Raw genomic sequence first — 24,590 nt, 5'->3', positions numbered from 1 at the left:
GACTCAGGGCACTCCAATTAATGCTGTCGGCGAACCAAGCTCTATAAATAGAAGCTGATGAGCTAAAATTCATTTTATCCAAGGTTTTCGACTGAGGTTCGCCTAGGGCGAATCCTTGCGATCCAGACAAACGTGGGAGAAGACGACTGAGAGTTCTTCACCTCCGTCATCCATTCCGAGTGACGACCGGAGCCTTCAGCCGGAGCTAGATCTCGAGAGAGTCAGTTCCTCCACCCATCCATGGCACCACCGGCAGCCTTGACGCACATCTGCTGGAAGCAAAATTTTGCTTCCAGTCGGTCATTTCTTTCCATTCTTTTTCTATGTTGTATTGTATGACATTTTGGAATTAAGGAATACAATCTGTTTTCAATGCATTTCTCTGTTCCTTCGACTCCATCTCCATCTTTTTGCTTAGCATCTTTACTTTCATTGCAGCACTTAGTGGGATTTCTTGGGTATTACATACTTAGTCATGTGGATTAGGGATATGAAGCATGTAGTAAACCACCGACAGGTGTGCGTTGCGTGAGTGTGTGAGAAAACCTTATTTGCTTAGTATGAAGCTACTGCAACGCCTGTCTGTAGGCTAACGCATTGCTTGTCTATGAGTGAAGTCAACAACAACCAACTGCCTGGGAGGGTAAGTGGTTGGACGCATTAAGCAAGGTTTGCGTTGTTCACTAGGGATAGTAACAATCTTGCGTCAACCAGGTTCATGCAATTGTTTTGTATTATGTATGCTTCATTTGTCCATTAGAGATACTCGGAAGGATAGTCTAAGGACAGGATCTAGGCTTGGGAAGGTCAGGTCAGAATCTAAGCTCGGGAGATTCAGATTAGAACACATAATACAAGAGATAGGAGCTTAAGAATAAGCACTGTTTGCTATTAACCCATCACATACATCCTAGAGATAGGATACGATTGAGTGCGGTCACCACAACGTTGTGTGCATTTGCATCATCGCATAAAAAAAGAGTAGAGACTTAGAAATAAGCTCTATGGACACTTTTGCATTCAACACATGTGTCCTAGACTTAGGAGCACCGCATTTCCATTGGAAAATGATTTGTCGTGCATGAGTGTAGCATGAGCGCATTGGCTTGCGTTGACTAGGGTTGCCCTCGCAGTCACTCTTAAGGGTTGCAATGAAAACATCTCCACATTTTATCTATTTTCCCATACATTTATTTCATGTCAAGGTTTGTCGTGTCTCTACCTTTCATGCATATCCTCATTGCGTTGTCATCTAGATAGGAGTAGGAGTAGGATTAACTTAGCAACATCCCCTCCATTCTTTTATTCAACCGCCGCATGTACATCACCGCATATATATAGCTACAAGTCCCTGTGTTCGACCTCGGATTATCCGAGAAACTTGCGTCCATGTTATACTTGGCGTGAACACAAAAAAACTTGTGGCAGAACGCATGGTCATCGCATACATTTATTAACGCATATTCATTCCAATGCATGACCATCTACGCATGATTATCAATGCATATCTTAGAAACATGCATCGCATACCGCATCCAAGGGAATTTGGTTGTCGAGTAAAATTGACTTCCAATCGCCTGTCATCACACTCCTCTCCAACCAAGAAGATTCAACTAGTTTAGATTTATGTTCCTGTTTTTCTTTTGTTTTGTATTACGCTTCTCGAAGGAGGATCCACCCTCTTCTTTGTATTCAGTCTTTTTGTAAGATCTTTTCATTCCGATGTGTTTGAGTTATTATGGATGTGATGAGGATGCTAAGGGGGTGTCAACCTAGTTGAGATGCTTGGGTGGGTCTCCTGATCCCGAGTCATGTATTGTTCTCTTTCAAGTACACATCTCTTGTACTTTCTTTTTATGCATTAATAAAAAGATTGGTTTCCTTTTCAAAAAAAAAAAAAAAAAAAGATGATTTTGTTGAGGAGATTTCAGAGGTTTATTTTAAAGATGGTTTTGATACCTTGTTTCAAAATGGTGAAAACGTTCAAGCAAAATAGTCACCCATAACTCTTGCGAAATTTCTGCTTTGATTGAAAAATGTGGTTTGCAATTAAAATCAATTCCACCTCGTTCTCCTTCTGTTAAAGCTTAGGTTGGTGGTTTACTCTAGCAATTGAACTATTATTATGGAATTCTCGTGTCTATGCGACTCTTACTGTTTTGCCCTAAAGAAGTTGTGTTTTCTTTTCCTAGTAGTTGCAGGCTTGGAAGTGACAGTTTTGAAGTCAGTTTGTTTTGTGGTTTGATCCTCGCACTTCTGATATTATTGGACTTATTACCTTGTTTGCTCATTGTTCCTCTGTAGGCTAGGGCTTTAAAGTTCTCGTGTCCCCTAGATTTGGTTTCCTTTTCGGAGTTGGTTGGTTTGTTAGGTTTTAAGTGTGTTACATTTTGATGTCTTCTCCTCTTATACAAGATACTGTATTTTTCAGTATTAGTCTCTTTTCATTTTATCAATGAAAAATTATGTTTCCTTTCAAAAGAAAAAAAAAAAAAAAGGAACATGTTGTAGGTAAGATCTTTGAAGAGGCCACGAAAACGAGTTAATGATAAAAAAAAAAAAAAAAAAAAAAAAAAAGAAGGGAAAAACACCTTTTTAGCCCTAGGTTTTGGGTTTACTTTCTATTTGATCCCTAGGTTTCAAAACACTCTTGAGTCCTTAAGTTCTAAGATTGATTTAAATTTAGACCCTAAGCTTCAAAATGCCATGATTTTACTCTTGAAATTTGCATTTTGTTTCAATTCGGTCCCAAATTTCAAGGTTTCCACTTTTAACCTCAAATTTTCACTAAATACTCACTTTCAATAGCTAGTGTTAATATCAATTAAATGATAATTTAAAAGAATTAAAACAACTATAACTAATTAAGTTTCATTATTTTTTCCATCACTATTAAAATTAATTTAAATAGTTTCACTTCAAAACTATTTTTGTCGAAAAAGGGTTGGTTTGCCCTAGGGGCTTATTCATAATTCTCTTATGGACCTAGGGCTTTCTGTCTGTCTATTTATTTGAGCAGTCTTTCTGTATTTCTGCATTACTTGAATAATAAAAACTAAATCGTAGTTTTTTCTCCCTGGCCTAGGGTTTTCCACGTAAACTATTCGTGTGTTCTTTTCTTCTTCTTCTTTTATTTTCATCATGGTATCAGAGCAAGGTAACAAAACCCTAGCCACCATTGATGAGTCTCCTTTGATGACCAATTTTGAGATAGCTAACACGATTAAGGAAGCAGTCCAACAGTACCTCGAGATTGCCTTACCTCGCCTTCTTCAACAAATGAGTGCCGCCGGAACGACAACCCAATCCATCGACGGACAGATCGGGTCGCGCCCAGCCAAGGAGAATCGGCGTCCAGATCTGAACAACGCCCAACCACACTTTAGTCGTGGATCCGTTGATCTCCCAGGTGCAGACGACGTTCAGCGAGTAGATCCGATCACAACCCAACCTTCCGCGCACACCAGATCGGTCGACAGTGTCCAAACTCGACGAGACTTCACTGCGAATCCAGCAGCCTTCACGACGTCCAAACCCGACAGCCCTAGGGTTCGAAGTCGGCGACTTCTTTGGCACGACTAGCCACGGCTTCGTCGGTGGGGATTCTCTGACCAGCAACCTCCGGCGATAGATCGGTCGGCCCTCTCTGACTGTAGTGACGCCGGTCCGGTCGCGTTTCCAACGAACTCTCCGGCAGGTGTGAATGGGGTGTGTTCTAATGAGATTAAAAGCAGATTTCTTTTCCTTCAACAACAACTCGCAGATTTTGGTTCAGTTCTTGGTACAAACTCGCAAAGTGCTCAATCGGAGTCATCCAATTTACAGCTATGCCCTGAAAACCCGGTAAACTCTTTCCATTCATACCTACTGCAAATTTATTATCTGGATTAATGGGACACTCTGCAGGAATTATTATTGGAGAAAAGCTAAATGGCGAAAATTATTTCTCCTAGTCGCAATCCATTAGAATGGCTCTAGAAGGAAGACAAAAATTTGACTATCTAACTGGGGAGATACCCAAACCTGAACCCGGTAGCCCCCACGAACCTATCTGGAGAGCAAAAGATTCATTGCTACGATCAGTTCTGGTGAGTATTATGGAACCTCAAATTGGCAGATCGTTACTTTATACGACAACTGCCAAAGACATTTAGGATGTAGTACAACAGTTGTATTCGAAGAAGCAGAATGCATCCCGCCTTTATACCTTAAGCAAACAAGTCCATGAATGTAAAATCAAGGGGCTATGGACGTAACGTCATACTTCAACAAATTATCCTTGTTATGGCAAGAAATGGACTTATGCTGTGAGATTATCTGGAAATGTACACATGATGGGACGCAGTATTCCAAAATTGAGGAAGCTGATCGAGTGTATGACTTTCTGGTTGGGTTAAATCCGAAGTTTGACGGTGTTCGCAACAGGATCTTGGGCCAACGTCCTACACCGTCACTGATGGAGATGTGCTCTGAAATACGCCTCAAAGAAGACAAGTCTAGGGCCATGAATATTTCAGTAGTTACATCTACTGAGGCTGTTTCTTTTGCCACCAAGTCCTCCGGATCTGACAGTGACAAGAAACCTCCACCTGTCTATGAGCATTGCAAAAAACCATGGCACACGAAAGACCAGTGTTGGAAGCTACATGGAAAACCTCCAAATTACAAACAACGTCAGTCACAAGACAAGACTAGTCTTGGACAGGCTCTGGTCAGCGACTCAGCGAATGACAAGACCTCGACTTCGCTTCAAGTTGACGGTCAGAGTAACTTAAGTGTTGTTAGAGTCAATGCAATTGCACACTCAGGTACGACTCAGTCCTTTGGTTTTATTAGCATTAATGGAAAACGACCCTGGATTGTGGACTCTGGAGCAACAGATCACCTGACCGGATCTTCTGATCATTTTATATCATATCACCCGAGTGCCGGAAATGAAAAAAATAGAATCGCAGATGGGTCCTTTGCCCCTATCGCAGGGAAAGGACATCTTTCTCCATTTGAGGGTCTAATATTGTGTGATGTGTTGCATGTTCCTAAAATTTCGTATAACTTACTATCTGTCAGTAAAATTACAAGGGACCTGAACTGTCAGATTGTTTTCTCACCCGACATTGTTTTGTTTCAGGATCTGAGCTCGAGGATGACCATTGGCACTGTCCGGCACGATAGGGGGCTCTATTTCCTGACTAATGAAACTTCCTTTAAGGATGGTTATAGGACTAGTTTTATTTCTTTAAATTTCTCTATTGTTGAGACCGATTTTATGTTATGGCATTACCGTCTGGGACATCCCAATTTTCAATATATGAAGTACCTTTTTCTGTATTTATTTCATAATATTAATATATCATCCTTACAGTGCGATGTGTGTATCCGGGCTAAACAAAGTCGTGTTTCTTTTCACTCTCAACCTTACAAACCATCCAAACAGTTCAGTCTTATCCACAGTGATGTTTGGGGTCCCTCATGAACCACTACCTCTACAGGCAAACGGTGGTTTGTCACCTTTATTGACGATCACATCAGACTAACCTGGGTCTTTCTTTTGACCGATAAGTTTGAGGTGTCCTCTGTTTTCCAACAATTCTATGCGACCGTAGAAACCCAGATCAACACAAAAATTGTCATTTTACAGAGTGACAACGGGCGTGAATTCATTAATAACTCGTTTAGGGACTTCCTGGTCTCTAAAGGAATTATCCATCAAAGCTCGTGTGCCTATACTCCCCAGCAAAACGGAGTAGCCAAGAGGAAAAATAGGCATCTAGTAGAGGTCGCTCGTTCCCTTATGATATCTACCTCTCTTCCTTCCTATCTGTGGGGCGATGCTATCCTCACTGCAGCCCACCTTATCAACCGCATGTCTTCCCGTGTCTTAACCTTTCATACTCCCCTTGACTATTTCAAAGAATCGTACCCCAACACCCGATTAATTCCAGACGTACCTCTACGGGTGTTTGGATGTGTTGTCTTTGTCCATACCCACGGTCCCAATCGTACGAAATTCACTCCTCGTGCCCAGAAATGTGTCTTTGTTGGGTAACCTCTCCATCAACGTGGGTACAAGTGTTATCATCCCTCGTCTCGGAAGTACTTTGTGTCTATGGATGTCACCTTTCTCGAGGATCAACCTTTCTTTCCCATTAGTCCTCTTCAGGGGGAGAGTCCTAGTGAAGAGGCTAACTAGTCCACGTATTCCATTCCCCTAGAGATGTCGGCTAAACCTGAACATCCTAGCCCTGTTCTCCCTAGTCCTGTTCTTCCCACTAATCAAGTCCCTTAGATAACTTACTACAGGAAGAATCTCAGGAAGGAAACAGTGTCGCCTGTCGCTTCTCCGGCTCCAATTCACGAGTCTGACTCGGTCTCAATTCCAGGTATGAATATCCCTGTTTGTGATACAGATGATTGTGTTAAGACTAATAATTGTAGAGTGGACAGAGATATAGAGATTGGTGAAAATAGAGGAAATTGAGAAGGATGGAGAAACTGATAGAAAAGACAACACTGAGGAAATAACTTTAGCAAACGAGAACAGTGGAAGGGAAGGTGATTGTGTGGGAAGTCCTAAAGAAAGATCCATAGATCAGACGGCTAGCTACAGTAAGAAACTTGGAGAAGAGGAAAACCGTGATGCGTCTCTCGATCTTCCAATTGCCTTGAGAAAAGGGACTAGGTCATGTACAAAGTTCCCTATGCATAGTTACATGACACATAGTAACCTATCTCCTGAGTTCAAGGCTCTTACTACCAGTCTAGATACGGTAATGGTTCCAAGTAATATACAAGTTGCCATGGAAACTCCTGAGTGGAAGGCTGCAGTTATGGAAGAAATGAGAGCTCTAGAGAAAAATGAGACATGGGAAGAGGTTGCTCTTCCTGAGGGGCACAAGACGGTTGGATGTAAATGGGTTTTTATTGTCAAGTACAAATCCGATGGCTCGATTGACAGATACAAGGCAAGACTGGTAGCCAAAGGCTTTACCCAGACCTTTGGTATTGATTACTCTAAGACATTCTCTCCTGTGGCCAAACTCAATACGATCTGGTTGCTGTTATCTATTGCTGTTAATAAAGATTAGCCTTTGCACCAATTGGATGCGAAGAATGTGTTTCTTAATGGAGAACTCGAAAAAGAAGTCTATATGAGCCCTCCACCCGGCTTCGAAAACCAATTTAATCGGGTTTGTAGATTGAGAAAGTCACTGTATGGGTTGAAACAGTCTCCAAGAGCCTATTTTGATAGATTCACCACATTTGTTAAAGCACAGAGGTATGATCAGGGGCACTCAGACCACACGTTGTTTACAAAAAAAAGTCTGGTACAGGAAAGATCTCAGTACTTATTGTGTATGTAGATGACATTGTTCTGACCGGTGATGAAACTGATGAAATTATGAGACTTAAAACAAAGATGGTTGAAGAATTTGAAATTAAAGATCTGGGAAAATTGCAATACTTTCTTGGGATGGAGGTGGCTCGGTAGAAAGAGGGTATCTCTGTCTCACAACGAAAGTATACTCTAGATCTCCTCAAAGAAACAGGAATGACTGGGTGTAAACCTGTAGACACCCCTGCGGAGTATAATGCCAAACTAAGTAATGTTAATAATGGAGCCCCTGTTAGTAAAGAGAGATAGCAGCGATTAGTCGGGAAGTTGATATATTTATCTCACACGAGACCTGATATATCATATGTCGTGAGTGTTGTTAGTCAGTTCATGCAAGCTCCTTATGAGGAACATATGACAGCCGTCGAACGCATTCTACAGTATCTAAAGGGCACTCCTGATAAAGGTCTTCTATCAGGAAGTTTAGTAAACGTGGTATAGAAACATATACTGATTCGGACTGGGCTGGGTCTACTGTTGATAGAAAGTCTATGTCTGGGTATTGCACTTTTGTCGGGGGCAATCTAATCACTTGGAGAAGTAAAAAACAGGGAGTGGTTGCCAGAAGTAGTGCAGAAGCCGAGTACAAGGCCATGAGTTTGAGGATATGTGAAGAAATCTGGTTGAAGAAAGTATTGACAAATCTTCGACAAGACAGTGAGCTTCCAATGAAATTGTTCTGTGACAATAAAGCAGCGACAAGTATTGCCAACAATCCGGTCCAACACGATAGGACCAAAAACGTCGAGATTGACAGACATTTCATTAAAGAAAGACTGGACAATGGGAGCATATGTATTCCCTACATCCCTTCTAATCAACAGATTGCAGATGTCCTTACAAAGGGGTTGTTAAGACATAGTTTTGATTACTGTATCAGCAAGTTGGGTCTGATTGATATTTACGCCCTAACTTGAGAGGAGTGTCGAAAAAGGGTTGGTTTGCCCTAGGGGCTTATTTGTAATTCTCTTATGGTCCTAGGGCTTTCTGTCTGCCTATTTATTTGAGCAGTCTTTCTGTATTTCTGTATTACTTGAATAATAAAAACTAGATCGTGGTTTTTTCTCCCGGGCCTAGGGTTTTCCATGTAAATTATTGTGTGTTCTTTTCTTCTTCTTCTTTTATTTTCATCAATTTTAAACTACTTAATAGCATTGACGCTAAAATAGTGGAGTAAAAGATTAAGGGGAAACATCAAAAATGGAGAAATTTAATAAGTCCAAGTAGGACAGTTGACTTTTCTAGTCCAATAATTGGCATAAAAAAAGGAGGTAACTTGGTCACCTTGAAGCTTGGAACTCAAGAGCTAAATGTTGCGATTGAAGCATCAGAAGAACCATATGAGGAGGTGAAAGAGGAAAATTTGGTATCTGGATATTATTTGCATCAGTGATTTGATGAGACCATGCAAATGGAAATTTCCTTAATAAATGCTTAAGAGATACCAAAAATGTTAATTACTTCCTATTTTTCTTTTTCTTTTGGAAATGAAAATAAGACGTTTCATTGATTTCATTAAATTAATGAAATGAGTTTAATGCTCAAAATACAGGATAGGAAACATAACAAAAGACTAAATGAATATTCCGTTTGGTTATGAAATATTCCATGCTCAAAATTATTTGCATCAATTTCAATTGTGAAATGTTCATTTGTTAAAAGTTGATTGCCTAAATATTTCACTTCCAATTTTGTTATGTTAGAATCCTGCCTTCTGTGTTTTAGATATATATATATAGGTAAAGTCGTGAGCAATAAAAAATGCAAGCATGGTTGGAGGAGGAAATTTTTGGCTGATCTTTTTAATATAACTCTCTTGTACCTTGAGTATTAGTCTCTTTTTATTTTATTATAATAAAGACGCTCATTTCTGTTTAAAAAAAAAAAAAACTAATAAATTATCTACTCCATCCGACTAATTCCAGGTACGAGGCCCAATCAATCCATATTAATGACAATATTGAACTAATTTATCATATCGAAATAATATATTAAGTCTAATTCGATTTTTGAATGAATGAAAACAATTTAAAAGTTCTAATTAATCTTGATAACTAAGAACTAAAAACATAGATATATATTTATATGCATCTACCCCGCTAAAATGGAAGACAAAATAAGATTGTTACTTCAAGGGTCAGGTGTCAAACCTCTCATCTTGAATTAACAAACTCCAATAAAAAACAGCATTACGTGGAGGTTAATGAAAATACAGCTTTTTTTTGGAGAGGTCAGTTTGATAGGTCTCTTTGGTTTACAGCTCTGAGAGGTATCTTTCTCAATGAACATCCACCTACCTTTGAATTATTTATTATTATTATTGTTGTTGTTATTATTATTATTATTATTTTAAGAAACCGCTTTTTTTTATAAGAACAACTACTTTCATTGAGAAAAAAAATGAAAGAATACATGGGCATACAAAACACCAAGCCCACAAAAAAGGGGACTCCCTCTGCAAAAAAGGACTCCAACTATACAAAATCATGTCCAAGGGATAAATACAAAAAGCCTTCGAAATCAAAGCCCAATAAGGAACATGAAAACGAACAAGAGACCAAACTTCTACACTCTTCCTCTCAATCTCTCTAAACACCCTGCTATTCCTCTTGCCCCACAACACCCACAAGATGGCACAAGCATTAGCGCACTAGAGAAAACGACCACTCTCCCCAAATGGCGGATTGAGGAGGAACTCCTTGATCATATCTCTAACATCTCCGTGACGAACACACATCATGCCAAACGTCTGAAAAAAAGCATCCCAGACAAAGTTCACCAACTCACAATGTCAAAGTATATGGTCTAAGACTTCGTTCGCCTTCCAACAAAGAATACAGCAGAAAGGCCCAACTGACGACATCTTCCTCGCAAGCCTATCCAACATCCTAACACAGCCATGAAGAACCTGACAAGCGAAGAATCTCACCTTTCTAAGAACCTTTATCTTCCACACCGACGAAAAGACCGACTCACCCAAAGGAGAAAGGTTAACCAAGCACTGGAAGAAAGACTTGCACAAGAACCCGTCCGAAGGATTAGGGCTCCAAACTCTCACATCTCTCCTCCCAAGATGGGTGACTCAAAAGGAGAAAGAAGAGCCACCACATCCATCGTTTTCCTATCGAAAGAGCACAAGGAACCCAAAGGAAAACGTACAAGAGCTCCCTATCCACACAAGAAAATCTAACACAATGATTTTTAAAAGACGACAAATGATAGAACCTTCTCCTTGATCTCCTTATCATTTATCGTTTTTAGTCCGCACTCCCTATTATCCAAGATCAAAGGACCAATGTAGTTCTTGTTCCTCCTACCACTAGCCACCCTATGAAAAAACAATGTTACAATCCCCTTCCTTAGCCATTTCACTTTTAGCCTTTTGACCCCAACTGATACTCTTTTTTCTAATCAAATAAGCAAACTCCCTTTTCTAAAGCTTCCCTCTCCCCCTTTCAAACAGAATAAAAGGGACCCCTTCACTCCTTTTAATCAATCTCTTTGATTCTTTTGAAGACCTCTTGCTTTCTGATCTTTAAAAAAACCTTTCTGTTCCAAGATCTAAGAACCCTTCCATAGCTCTCAGCTTCCACATAAAACGATAGCCAGCCCAATTTCCTGATGAAGACCTCTTGGCATTGAAAGAAGTGTGCTCAAGCCACATATTCTCAAAAGGAAAGGATTTGAACCCAACTTCAATTTCCCAAAGCTAAAACAATAGGCTAATGACCTAAACTGACTCTTGACCCCTCGTCTGCCTAGGGCTGCCAAACCTCTCGATCCATCTTCTGAAGGTAAAAACCTATGAATCTTAGTAGCCACAATTCGACCCAGTAAGCTTTCCATCTAACAAGGGAAGTTCAAACAAGTTATAGTCTTCAATAAAACGGTTGGAAACCCTCATAGCACTAGTAATCTTGCCACCGAAAGCCTTCTTCCCAAGAGAGCGAATAACATTAATATCACCAGCCATACACCATCTAGAACCACAGTGACCAAAGAGCTCCCCTAGTTCCCCCCACAAGTCTTTCCTCTCTCATGACCTCAAAGGGTCATCAACTCTCGAAACCCAAAAATCTTCACCTTCGGCATCATAAAAAGAAATACTAAGGGAAAAGCTGCCTCTAACCACTTCCCGAGTGATACAAGCGCTAGTTTTCCACAACATTCAAGATTGCGAACATGTGTTTTATGCAAATATAGTATAGAGTCCCTCTCTCCCCTCTTCTATTGTAAGATAAGCAGCAACAGAATTTGGGAATTTTTTTTTTTTTTTGGAAATCTATTTGGACTAAGATTGTACAAACACAACCTCGTTGCTCAGAAGATTGGCTAGCGGATTCCCCAAATGGAGGCTCAATGTAAGGCTAAGATATTATGATCAAATGAAGTAAAGGCTATTTTGCGGTTTTTTCCCTATGGACCATGTTTCACGGAGGATCAAATACTAATAAAAATAAATAAATAAATAAGAAAAGCCTTACTATTTTATATAACCAAACTGGTCTTTTATGCCATGGAAGTTATGGAACCAAGGAAAATTTTAGGAATTCTTATTTGAACAACTTTACAACCAATGAGTTCTTTGGTAAAGCAACCAATGTGTTCTTTGAAAAAACACAAAGGACATAATTCATCTGTTATGCGGACATAATATGAGTAGGAAAGCAAGAATCTTGCATATGTATGCTGTAAAGAAAATCTATGGACGGGAGTTTGGATCAAATAAAATTCTAGATTTTTCAACAAAAAGGGAAAGAATGGGGATAAAACTAAGTTCCGTTCCTTTCCAAGGCTAATTTTGGTCGGGCAGCAACTAGAACACAATTAATGTAGTCCATGGTCAAAACAAGCTTAAAATCCCAATCTACATGAGGGGAACAAAAGGAGGTTGAACATAGCTTACTTGCTTAAGAAGTTCAGACTCCGATGAGTATGGAGACCACTGTAGAAGTATGGAAAGGTTAGACATAAATCGTTCCCTCCCATGCAATATTTCCATTTTGCCACTTGATGTGTTATATTTATAATCTACCTGCAGTACAAACACGAAACATCAATTCTCCATTACATTAAAAAAGTGATAAACCAACAAAACCACAACCAGATTTGAAGTTGAAGGAAGTGCATAGGGCGAGAAATGTCCACACATAGTAAAATAATTCTGAGAAAGTATCTCAAAAAAGAAGAAAAGAAAAAAACCAATATGCACAAACTAGACACTAATAACAAGTTTAAATCAAATAGCAAGACCACGTAGGGTAACATTTTTGAAAAGAGAAGAAAAAATGTAATCACACAAAGCGGATTTGTAAATCTAGAGAAGAAAGATGAACAAATTCCTATCAAGATGTGAAAAAACTTGTTTTTGGTTCAATCATAGCATCGCCAGTCACCACCCTTGAGCTATCATGTAGTGGCATCAAACTGAAAAAATGAATAAGATAGCAGAATGTAATTGAAATATACAACCAGCTTGAGAATAAGGTAATTTTCCATTTAGCTTGGGTTCTCCAAGTTCGTTCCTTGAAACAGAACATAGTTGCAATATCCAAACAAGGAACGTCTCAGCTTGGGTTCTCCAAGTTGGTTCCTTGAAACAGAATGGCGAAGACAATGGCCTACGGTAAATGGCATCTTTTTATCTTTTAATTTTATCAATACCATTTCCTTTTAAAATTAGTTTCTTTGCTGAACTTTTATACTTCATATTTACCATGATTGAGTCTTTGGAAAATAAAAAATAATAATTTATCCTAGAAATAACACGGTATCACAGCTAAACTCTAGTCATCAAAAATCCTAACGAGCCACCAATTATCACCATCTCAGTCTTGCATCCCATCTTCATGTTGTGGGTCGCAAGTCATTCACAACCATGGGTTTCAAGTTGTGGGGAACATTCATTCTTCTTCCAACACTGCAAATCTTCACAATGGACCCTTTTGGAGATATGTGAACGTTGACCATGTGTCCTCCAACATCTTCCTACAGAGTTCGATCGTGGTATGTTTAGCTTGTGTTCACGCCCTTTCATGGTAAATGTTACCTATTGTCACAGGCAATATCCACAGCCTTGACTCATGCTGCCACCATTCCTCTCAAACCAAATACCCCACGAAATAGCAAAGGAACTCACATGCCACAACACTGCCATTAAAGAGAGGATGCAGAAGCACCCTCTCCAACAGGGATCACTCACCTCTATTACAAGCCCACTAACACCAAATGACATCCACCAACAATCCAAAAGAAAATTCGCAAACAACAACAACCACAACAAATGATTCAGATCCTCCTATGAAGAATGTACCATTATGGTAGCAAGATGACAGAAGAACATCTTGATAGACCCCCGATCAAGAAAGTATACGTCCAAAAGAAGAATAAACAAGATAAAGGGCAGAATGGACAAAATGATGTAATGCAAAACGAATAGGGGATTTTGTGGGGACCAGGGATCTTTCAGTTATTAGGATTATTCTTTCCTTTTGTCATTTTCCATTCCATTATCATTCTGTTATTAAGTTGAGGAGGCCTCGGCTTCCTTGGCTATTAAGCCTAAATTGTGGATATATAATCCAAGTACTATCACTTTGGTATCAGAGCCAACAGTCACTAGAGAATGGTGAAAAAGATGGAAGCTCGAATTTCTGCAATCGAGGAATAGCTGACCTTGTTACAGGTAGGGATGGAGGCTCCGATGGATCAATGGTTTACTGAGATGCAACAGGTAACGGTCAATGTTATGACAACACATTTCGAAACATCGGGCGAAACGATGGAGTAAAAGATGTTACTCATGCTCGGGACTCTGCAAGGAAGGGGGAAGACACCAGCTTGTCTGAGCAGACGGTGACGGACAAAGAAAAACACCCAGAGGGTGAAGGAAGCAATAAGAAAGAGAGCTCGTCTAGCAGAGAAAAGAAAGAGGTACCCTTGTTCGATATGCATCTACAGAAGCTTGAAATTCCGATTTTCAAAGGGAAGGTGGGAGATGACCCGTTTGGGTGGTTCCATCGAGTGGAGCGCTACTTTGTCGTCAACCACTTGTTGGAGAAGGACAAGATTGAAGCTGCGTTTTTGTGCTTAGGAGGTGAAGCGCTGGAGTGGCATCAGTGGGAAGAAGAGTGGACACTGATGATTCTCCCCATAGTATCACATCTTTGGACATGATTCAAGGTATTGATTCTCCCCAGGCCATACAAAAACCTTTAACCTTTTTTTTTTTTAACCTTCCATAAAGAAAAAGGTTGAAGCCTTCGAAGCAAGTCGTTGAAGCAAAGAGCAAGAATAAAAGGTGAGAATGGGAATAGCAAGAGAACCCCTTCTTGAAAATAGGAATGGCAAGAGAACCCAAGGGTTAGGGGACCACATCCTAACATCCCTCCTACCTAACAAAATATTTGTCTCAAAGGATAAAAAGAAAAACGGCCATATTAATTGCCTCCCTATTAGATAAAAGGCAAGGAGAGCCCAAAGAGATTGAAGAAGAACGATTGAAAGAGACACCACCAAGGTCACATAATCTACCCTCTTCTTTGAAAGAAAGTAAAAATGAGGAAATAATGCACACCAACACTTGTCTCCCACCTGACGGTCCTCCCAAAATTAAATACTATGGTCAACTCAAGAAAGAAACTGATCAATTGAGAAAAAGAGGGAAGAGCCTAAAAGATAGCTTTCCACATGGTTTAAATGAAGCCCCTTGACTCTCCACTTGAAGTCCACTCAAAAGTATGAGGATCATACCTACTCTCAACCACTCTATACCACAACGTGTAAATCTCAATTTAGAGACCGCCACAACCATTTGGCCAAAAGAGCCTCATTGTGTGATCTCAAACTCCCATTACCCAGACCTCCAAAGTCAATCGACTTCAAAACCACCTCAAACTTAACTAAATGAGAACCTCATCCTTCGTCAACCCCTTCCCACAAAAAATTCCTCGTCAACCTCTCAAGATTCTCAAGGACTGAGTCAAAGATCCTCAACAACCAATCCAAAACATTTCTCTTCACCCCCTTCAAATGATACTTACTACTTCATACAATTCAAGGTCACAGTAGTACAACCTATAGAACAAATCCTATTCAAGTAGGGCCATAATGATTCTTACTACTTCAGTCTGTTCTACCATTGTATGATTCCCAATCAAATTCAGGTCCTCGAAACAATGTCAAAAACTATTTCAGTTCAATTCTTGAACCATTTCTTTCATCTTATGGTATTGTTCACACAGGTTCAAGTGACTGCAAACACACCACAACAAAATGGGATTGTCGAAAGAAAAAATAAACACCTTCTTAAAATAGCTTGTCATTTTTTTTGTCAATCATGATCCTAAACGATTCTGGGGGAAGAACTATTCTCACTTCAACCTTTCTTAAACTAAATGCCTAGTTGGATTCTCAATTTTGAATCTCATATGTTTTTCTCAAAATTCAACCCAACTCCAAATTTTTTTCCTCAAATTTACCTCCTAAAGTATTTGGTTGTTTTTCCTTTGTTTGATCCAACTCAATCATTCTCCTCACTCATTTAAATTTGATCCATCATTCATGAAGTGCATTTTCCTAGGTTATTCAACACACCAAAGTGGCACAAATGAAATGCATTCTCCCATCAACAAAAAAAAAATGTACACATCTAAGGATGTTATCTTCTTTGAAAATCAATAGGTGAATATGAAGGAATTTGAGGCACAAGAAGTTGAGGCTATTTGTGTCACAACTTTAATCCTCATTATGACCCAGGTCTAAACTCCTCTACTAAATGAGCTACCTATTTCTATTTCAACCATTAAATTGGCGACATTCTCACTAAAGTGTTACCAAGGACAACTTTTGATGAATTCAACTCCAAGTTGGCTTACATTTTATACACGCCCACAAGAGTGTAGAATTGCATATAGTATACATGTGTTCTTTATCTTTTAGTTATTTTTCATTTTCATTTCCTTTTACAATTAGATTTCTTAATTAAATCTTCTTTGTTGTTGTATATTTAACCATTGTTGGTCCGTAGGAATAAGAAATAAATCTATCCTCCCCCACCCCAAAGAAAAACAACACTTGCATCCATTGCCCTTTCTCTCATCTTGTTTCCAAGCTCTTTCTTATACATTAACAATTCATGGATCTTACTAACCCCAGCAAAAATTCCCTATATTAGATTTTATGGGGTCACTCCAACAGAAACAAAGCTAAGTTCTTATGATTTATCCCAACACTAGCTTCTTTATGATGCTAGGATCTCATACCCTCAAAAGGATATCGGTTTCCATTGTTCATCTTTTTCCTTGACCATGCAAAACATCACATTTTGCAATAGTAACACAACAGTTAAGCGGACTTAAATTTTGCTTCAGCACATACCCAAACATAATGGCAAAACATTAACAAGAAAAAGATCTAAGCTAATTATAACTATTTAATGAGAAAGTGGAATTACCATAGGCACTACAATTCTGTTGTAGCCGGAACGGGACAAAAACGTATAGGACAGAAGACCAATACTCTGTGTTGATACCCTGGACCTGGAACATAGAAAGCGAACCTCAGGGAAGAAGGGAAAAAAATGTTTGACCACTGTTTCTAGACGGAGGTGGAATGGAAAATATCTTGCATGTGCACCATATAGAGCCAAAATAGTCTAGTGTTAATCCCATTTTATCAAATAAGTTTCACAAAGGAAAAAATAGGTAACTTGTTCACAATCATTTGTCAAATCAATAAGGCAGGCATTCAAAACTAAGATATTCATATGTATAAGTTGTAGACTATGTCAAATTTTGAGCCAGACCTATTATTCACGTGCCGACTGAAGACAATAACATCTGCACCAAGTCTCATAGTGCTGGTCTTGAAACCATTTCCATCTGGAAAGCTACAAGTGAACCGATAAATGCAATAGGGACGGAGCTTAAAATGTAACATTACAAAATGATAACAAATTTCCATACATTGTCCAATGGCTGATTTTGACGATTTATCTGAAAATCCAAAGCTCATACACATCCTCATCGCTTTAGGATCCATTCCACCTCCATCGTCTAGAGAAAAGTGGTCAAATTTTGAAAGCATAATTATAAGACAGCTTAATCTACATGTATAGCAAGGTTGAGTAGATTAAATGATACGGGTAACCTAATAGAAAATATAAAATTGATATCAAAAGGCATTGGGACAAATAAAAGACAGCACCTTGAATTATCAAAGCAGGACTTCCATCTCTTGGATTCAAGATTTTATCCACATTGACAAAGGTAGCTCCGTTGGGGATCTATCCATTACAAAAAAAGAAAAGTACTACAAAATCAGACAGAATAACACATTACACACTAAGAAGCACAGATACAGATACGGATACGATACGATACGACGATACGTTAATTTCTACAAAATTGAGATACGGATACGTTGAAGATACGTATTATATATATATATATATATATATAATGTCTAATTAATTTCTATATATATATAAGTTACATTATAATAGATTCAAGAAGAGAGTGAAAACTTGGAAAAAAATTCAGTAACGTCGACTGATTGTTGAGTGACTAGAGTAGACGGTAGGAAAGAAGTAGAAGATGAAGATTGAATAATGAAGTTGAGGATGAAGGAGGTGTGAATCATAATTTAAATAGTGAGAGAGAAGGGAAGAATGAAGATTTAATTACGTTTCGGGTTTTTTTAAAAAATTGTTATGTTTTATCATTTTAATTTATTTTGTTTTGGATTGCTCAATTTAAGTGGACTTTTATGTTTGGAAGTAATTTTAAAATTGTTGAAATCACTTTTGTCATTTTCAAAATCACCGCAAAACATGTTTAATTCTTCAAAACTAATTTTGATGATATGAAAATTGCATTTAAAAGTGTAAAATTGAAAATTAAATGAATTTTGAGTAATTAAAATTGTGTTTTCGAGTGATTTAAAAAATGAAAAAAGTGATTTTTGATGATTTTAAAATCACTCCTAAACATGCACTAAAATAAAATGGGTTGTAGGTTGGGCTTTTTAAATGGTTGGGTTTAAATTTGAAACAAAAAATTGGCCCACATATCTGGAAGCAGATACGCGTATTTGAAAATTAAAAATAAAAATAAAAAAATCAGATACTCCAAATCACATATCAGACACGTATCTGTCACATATCTGGACGTATCCGTATCTGATACCAATTCTCTGCACAATTAGAAGTATCTATGCTTCCTAGATTACGCACCAATACCTCAACTTACAAAGACTTGAAACTGAAAGTACTTCATTTGATTTTACAATTCTTAAGTGATCATCATCATGCACTTGGAATATAGAGAAAATATGTCTAATCAAAGTTTTATTTCAGAAAGGTGGGGTTAGAGGGAGGAGAAGAGCATCCGGAAAGATGGTTAACCTAGAGAAACAAGGTTTTTTTTTTTTAATGGAAACAAGCCTCTTCATTGATATAATAAAATGAGACAAATAGAGAAACAAGGTAATACCCACAGTATAAACCTCATCTCATAAATTTTAATAAAAAATAAATGACTATTCTGCTAAAAGAAACAGGTGAGAAAATCACCTCATCAACAGTGTTATCAAGCAGCTCTGCAACAGCTGGAAACAGAACGAAGAAAGAATATTATGGCTTTTTATTTATAAGAAACAATTGAATAGAAAGGACAATTGATGTAAAGAAACAATTGGGAGATTGTTTGCCTTGAACATGAAAATATAAGCAAACAAAGACGCACGCGCACACATACACACACTTGAGTTCAATACCTCCAAAGGCCCATTTGTGTGAAGTAGCATTTGAATGAAGGAACATAGGGTGGACATGGAGATGACCTTTGGAACCTGCCATCAGGAGAAAAAACCATCAGAAACAGAGCTCCGGAATCCAATAGCTCACAAAGCCATCTAAATCAAAAGTTCAATCCTGCATTACTTTGATAGGACAACAATTTTTCTGACCATAATAAAACTGTGAAATATCACATGTTAATTAAAACAATGGTAAATCTGAAATGGGTAAAATGGCATAATACTTTGAACGGTAACATTAGAAGCAACTCCATCATTATAGTTGCCAGTTTTCCAGAATTGTCGACAAACTGGTGCAGGACACAAGGGAGATGGGGATGTAAGGCCAGAATCATCAGCTGGAGATGGCACCTGATCCAATATACTAGAGCTACTCTGACCAGCACTCCAAACATTCGGGCTCCTATTTTCATCAAATCCTTGACTAACAAATTCAGTATTTGGTTTTTCAAGTTTGATGATATTCTTCTTTGTGTGCTCTTTTGGTAGAACCACAGCCCCATCAACTCCTGGCTCCAACTTCACGGCTTTCAAGTTTGATCCTTCTTCATCATCACTTGACAAGTCCACAATATCAGCGGATATCATCCTGAGCAAGACACAGAAGGGTTGTTCTCTTCAAGTCAAAAGTAATACCACAAATGTGATATCCTATTAAAAATTGACATCATATTAGTTCGCAGTTGTGCATTAGAGGACTCAAATAAGAAAAAAAGCACTAGGATATAAAGAACTTCTCCACAAGTAAATTAACCAAAAGCTTGAAACCTGACAACCTAAATATGAAAATAAAGGGATTCTACAGTTGTATTTCATATTTTCATATGTTTAGTAGAAGTTTCTTGTTCAAGTTTATTTCTTTCGTTTCTTGTTAAGAATGGCCACAATTCCAAAGGAAAGAAGAAATTTGAAAGTAAATGAAGTACCTCTTGGGACGACACAAGGGTTATGACGACCACGGACAATCGGTTCAACCTCTTTCTTATGGGTCACTGAAGGTAAACTGAAGCAATGTGGGATTCACTTTTTATTTTCACCAAAAGTGAACTAAATAACGGTGGGCGGGGTTAAAGAAAAGAAAATTGGTATACTGGTGGAGATTGCAATATTTTTTTTTATCAGATGTGCAAGCCTAGGTCATGATGGAGATTGCAATATTCTTTTATCAGATGTGCAAGTCCGGGTTTTCAGTAATTAGAACAAAATCACGAAAAGAAAAGGCACCATGTTCTGTTGATCAAATCTTAGTCACTTCAAGTGGTGGTGGGCCATTCGAAGGCGTCGGCCATGAGCTTGACGGAAGTGTCGTCGGAGAGGTGGGCGGAGGTGGAAGAAATGAAGAGGAGAAAGAGGAATTTGGAAGCCACTGGGAATGGGAGAGAAGGAAAGGGATGGGGGGTTTAGAGAGAGGGAGAAATGAAGTAGACCAAGCAAACTACATTTTTTTTTTAGTGAAATTTATGAAATCGTGGATGAAGTCTACGATTTAAGGTGTAGCCACATGTCAGGCATGCGCTGTTTATACGCCCACATAGAGGCACGCAATAATTGTAGATTGAAAACACGATTTTGCTACCTATTTTTATCAATATTTTTCACTTAACCCAAGTTTTCCATATGTTTTGATAATAAATTTATAAATCATACAACTAATCATAGTCACCCATTAAATATTAGGTTGATTATAAACTAGTACAATTAATTTACGAATATGTTTTATGTAAAAAAAAATTGTAAAATTATTATTTTACAATATCATATAATTTATAACATAGTATATTTTACATAATTTAACAAAGATGAATTGAGTTTATAACATATAGTGATGAAACACAATGTTTATTAAATTATCATTTTTACTATAATTATACATTTTAAAATTTCAAATATAAAATTCAGAAACACTAAAAACACAATTTAATCCAGTTAAAAACTTCATGAAAATTAAGTGTCAATTTTATCATGTAACAATTTAAGCATATTGAGTCCTTGTGCGATTTATTCATCTATATATGTAAGAAATCTAATTAAATTCTAACAATATTTTTCATGATAGATCGTTATAAATTTCAAAGTTCAAGGACTCAATTATTACATGTCCAGATTTAAGGACTAAATTATTACAAATTAAAATTATATGGAGTAAATCGTTGTGAATTAAAGTTTGGGGACTAAATTGTTTCTTTAATGAAAGCTTAAAGAACAAATGTACTTTTTAATCTACGATTTACCAAATCCTTTATACACTAGCCGAGATGAGTGGACTATAACCAATGTTGGGTTCCAAACATGAGATGAGTATAAACAATGTTGGACTCCATATATGGCTTCAATTGCATTAGCATCCAAACAAGGTTGAGAGAGAATTGAATAATTCATAGACATAAAGAACCAAAAAGACAAGTTGGCAACAAAATAATTCTTTCAATATCTAAAGAAAAATAGATACATATGCATAGTTTAAAATTTATTTATACTTTGAATAAACTATTGGCCTCAAAATACACTTACATACTCTTTTAGTCCTAAAAATAAGAAAAGCTATAATATAGCATTAACTTTCAAACATGGATAACTTTCTACTTTTTTACTACAAAATCAAGAAAAGCTGTAATATTCTAATTCAACTAGAAAGTCAAGTAGAGTTTGTACCTATCTTTTAGTTTTTATAAAGAAAATATCATTCATTGATATGATGAAATGGAATGCAAAAGAAGTTCCTATTGAATAGTAATTATATATTTATAATTAAAATTAAATTAAATTAAAAATAACCCACCTCCATTTGATAACGAGAATATAGATAAAATTGTAATTAAGCAAGAGACAATTTACTCCAAGTAAGTGCAAAAAGAGAAGTGGATAAAGTAGTTTATGCCTCAACTTTTATCGGTGAGAGGATATGGGCATTGCATTCCAACCAAAGATTCCAACAGAAGCTAGTATGTAAATAAGCTTAAGGATCCTTTTGTTCTTTTTGGAAGGATGACCCAATAGAAGCAGAGAGATAAGAGTAAAGATGTCACCACGTCTTGAAAAATCCTACCCAACATATCTTGCATAAAAAAAATTAGAGCCCTAAGGCATATACAAAGCTACTAGAAAGGTGAACTTGGGATTTTCATTGTTTAAATGCATAGGGCAGCAGCTCAGAGACATATATTGTTAGAGTATATCAGCATGCAGCGAAAGTAACAATGATCAATAAGCACTCTAATTCATTAATTTTGGCAGTAACTAAAGTATGCTCATCAATCACAAGAGGGTTTGAAGTCATACCTTTGTAAAACTTTTTGAAATCTTGATTCTTAGTTGTAGTCTTCTCTGAAACTTGCTATGAACCACCTCAAGATCTTCTCCACTATTCTCTAGAATGAGTTGTGGGACTCAAAACCAGCTTGAATGAAAGGATACTTGGAGGAGAACTCACTGTTACAACCCAATTGAAGAACAACTTCTTCAACCCGAATTTTTCAGCAAAAACTCCTTAGATGCATGCCTCAATTCCACTCCAATCTTCTTTATTTATTGCAGGTCTTTCATGCAAATAAAATGGTTGCATGAGATGCAGCTCATGTTTGGAGTTATTGAAGCTAAAATAAGTGGGTTTGGTGTGAGCTAGTTGAAGGTTTAATGGAAAAAACCATATTTCCATTTTGTGTTGTTTTTCCAATTTTTCAATTCTTACCCAATTATTTCAAAAATCAATTTGATTTTAAAAATTGAGAATATTATTGATTTTGTAAAATTAATTTCATAATTAATTTTCTAATAAAATTAATAAATAATTATTTAAATAATTCAATTAATTCTAATTAATTTAATATCAAACATTAAATTAATTTTACACAAATCCACCTTCATATATTTAAATCATATTCAAATATAAATTACCTATTCCATTTAATTCTAATTTGAATGTTTCAAATTAACTTATCATGCTACTCTAAAGCTAATCCATTTACGAGCTAGTAGGGGACCTCGCGGACCTACAGATCATGGGCTCCAATGATCCGAGATTAATTGGCTAAACTCATTACACCGAATTAACCCTCATTCGTTAACTAATGGGTCACTCCACTAAAGCCTATAGTTGAACTCCCCTCACTGTAGATATATTATGTCCACTCGATATAACCATGATCAGTAAGTCGATCCTTCACAGGTCGTTCGTACTCATAGTTGGGTCAAGATCACCGTTTTACCCCTGTGGATACATCTCGTTCCTTAAGTTCTCACTAACCCTCTAATAAAAAATTTGATTCATAATACTTATGAATAAAGTCCTTTCTCTATCACGAGAAGGCAGGGCCCCGATTGTTCAAGACCTGGAATCAGTATTTAAAAGTAAAGGAAATCGGACACAAGGATTTCCATGAGCAGCGGAATGATCTTTTCAAATTTCAATCGTATATGAACTTTACAATTATTGTTGGGGTTAATGTCTAATGACGGACAGAAATGTACATTATTATAAGCCTTTTATTTAGAATTATGAGGGTTGTTAAGTAGAATATGCGTTGATTATACTAAGGATTCATGAGAAGACGAGCTTGCGTCGATCGACATTAAGAATCTCGGCTAACCCATTTTTATGCGTTATTATGTGTTCAACTGTTTATTTTTGTAGCAAACGAAGGAATTGATCGCATATGCGGAAGCCAGGCTATCGCGAAGATGATCGCATGCGTCAGTCATATTGGTATTGCGGCTATCGAGCGAATGCAGTCATCGCAGGGAAATTGCGGCTACAGAATAACCATAATAGAAGGGCGATCACAAGGTTAGTGGAATGCAGCATAAACGCATACACTGGATCATAAAAAAGATGATGTTGACATTTCACCTACCACGCCGCGAGTAGAAAATATTCAGAAAAGGACCATCGCGCCGCGAATGTTAGATTTAGAGCAGGTCTATAAATGTTGTCGACGATCAAGCCCTATAAATAGAAGCCTTAGAGCACAACTTCAAATCATCCGGGGTTTTCTGCCTGAAGGCGTCTAGGTTTCTGCCTTAGGGCAGATCCTTATGATCCAGACCAAAGCGTGAGAAGATAGTCTTGAGAGTTTTTCATCCCCTCAACCATTCCGAGTGACGACCAGAGCCTTCACCGGAGTTAGATCTCGAGAGAGTCTGCTCCACCGCCCATCCACGGCACCACCGACAGCCTTGACGCACATCTGATGGAAGCAAGATATTGCTTCCATCTGGCCCTCCATTTCTCTTTTATCCTTGTATTGTATTACATTGTGGCTTAAGAGATTAATACATTTTGTGATCAATGCATTTCTATATTTTCCTTTGATTCCATCTCCATCTTCATTTACTTAGCATCCTTTACTTTCATTGCATCACTAAGTAAGACTGCTAGAGTGTC

At 37.6% G+C, this 24,590-nt stretch overlaps 1 protein-coding gene and 1 non-coding gene across 3 annotated transcripts in view; both read right to left on the bottom strand.

The window, feature by feature from the left end:
• Nucleotides 1-20,691, bottom strand: part of LOC120071653 (protein MICRORCHIDIA 6-like) — a 32,329-nt gene extending 11,638 nt beyond the window's left edge. Inside the window, exons 1-9 of one of the 2 annotated variants that reach the window (XM_039024022.2) lie at nt 20,137-20,691; nt 19,435-19,799; nt 19,169-19,243; nt 18,966-19,000; nt 17,600-17,678; nt 17,359-17,448; nt 17,199-17,274; nt 16,848-16,932; nt 12,300-12,428 (exon numbers count right to left, since the gene is read on the bottom strand). In XM_039024022.2, the coding sequence (XP_038879950.2) occupies nt 12,300-12,428; nt 16,848-16,932; nt 17,199-17,274; nt 17,359-17,448; nt 17,600-17,678; nt 18,966-19,000; nt 19,169-19,243; nt 19,435-19,798 (933 nt within the window). In that variant the 5' untranslated portion in view covers nt 19,799; nt 20,137-20,691. Of the gene's footprint in view, nt 1-12,299; nt 12,429-16,847; nt 16,933-17,198; nt 17,275-17,358; nt 17,449-17,599; nt 17,679-18,965; nt 19,001-19,168; nt 19,244-19,434; nt 19,862-20,136 lie in introns of both variants that reach the window. The other variant, XM_039024023.2, reaches the window with a different exon arrangement.
• LOC120072399 (small nucleolar RNA snoR2/U65) lies at nt 12,680-12,822 on the bottom strand. The gene has a single exon (XR_005480459.1). It is a non-coding gene; the product is annotated as a small nucleolar RNA snoR2/U65 (small nucleolar RNA).
• Nucleotides 20,692-24,590: the final 3,899 nt, after the last annotated feature.

The sequence above is a fragment of the Benincasa hispida genome, chromosome 2 (assembly GCF_027475165.1).
Source record: "Benincasa hispida cultivar pf3 chromosome 2, pf3_genome.v1.1, whole genome shotgun sequence".
Classification (NCBI taxonomy): Eukaryota; Viridiplantae; Streptophyta; class Magnoliopsida; order Cucurbitales; family Cucurbitaceae; genus Benincasa; species Benincasa hispida.
The sequence above is the reverse complement of the archived record's forward strand: the minus strand, read 5'-3'. Positions and strand labels throughout refer to the sequence as shown.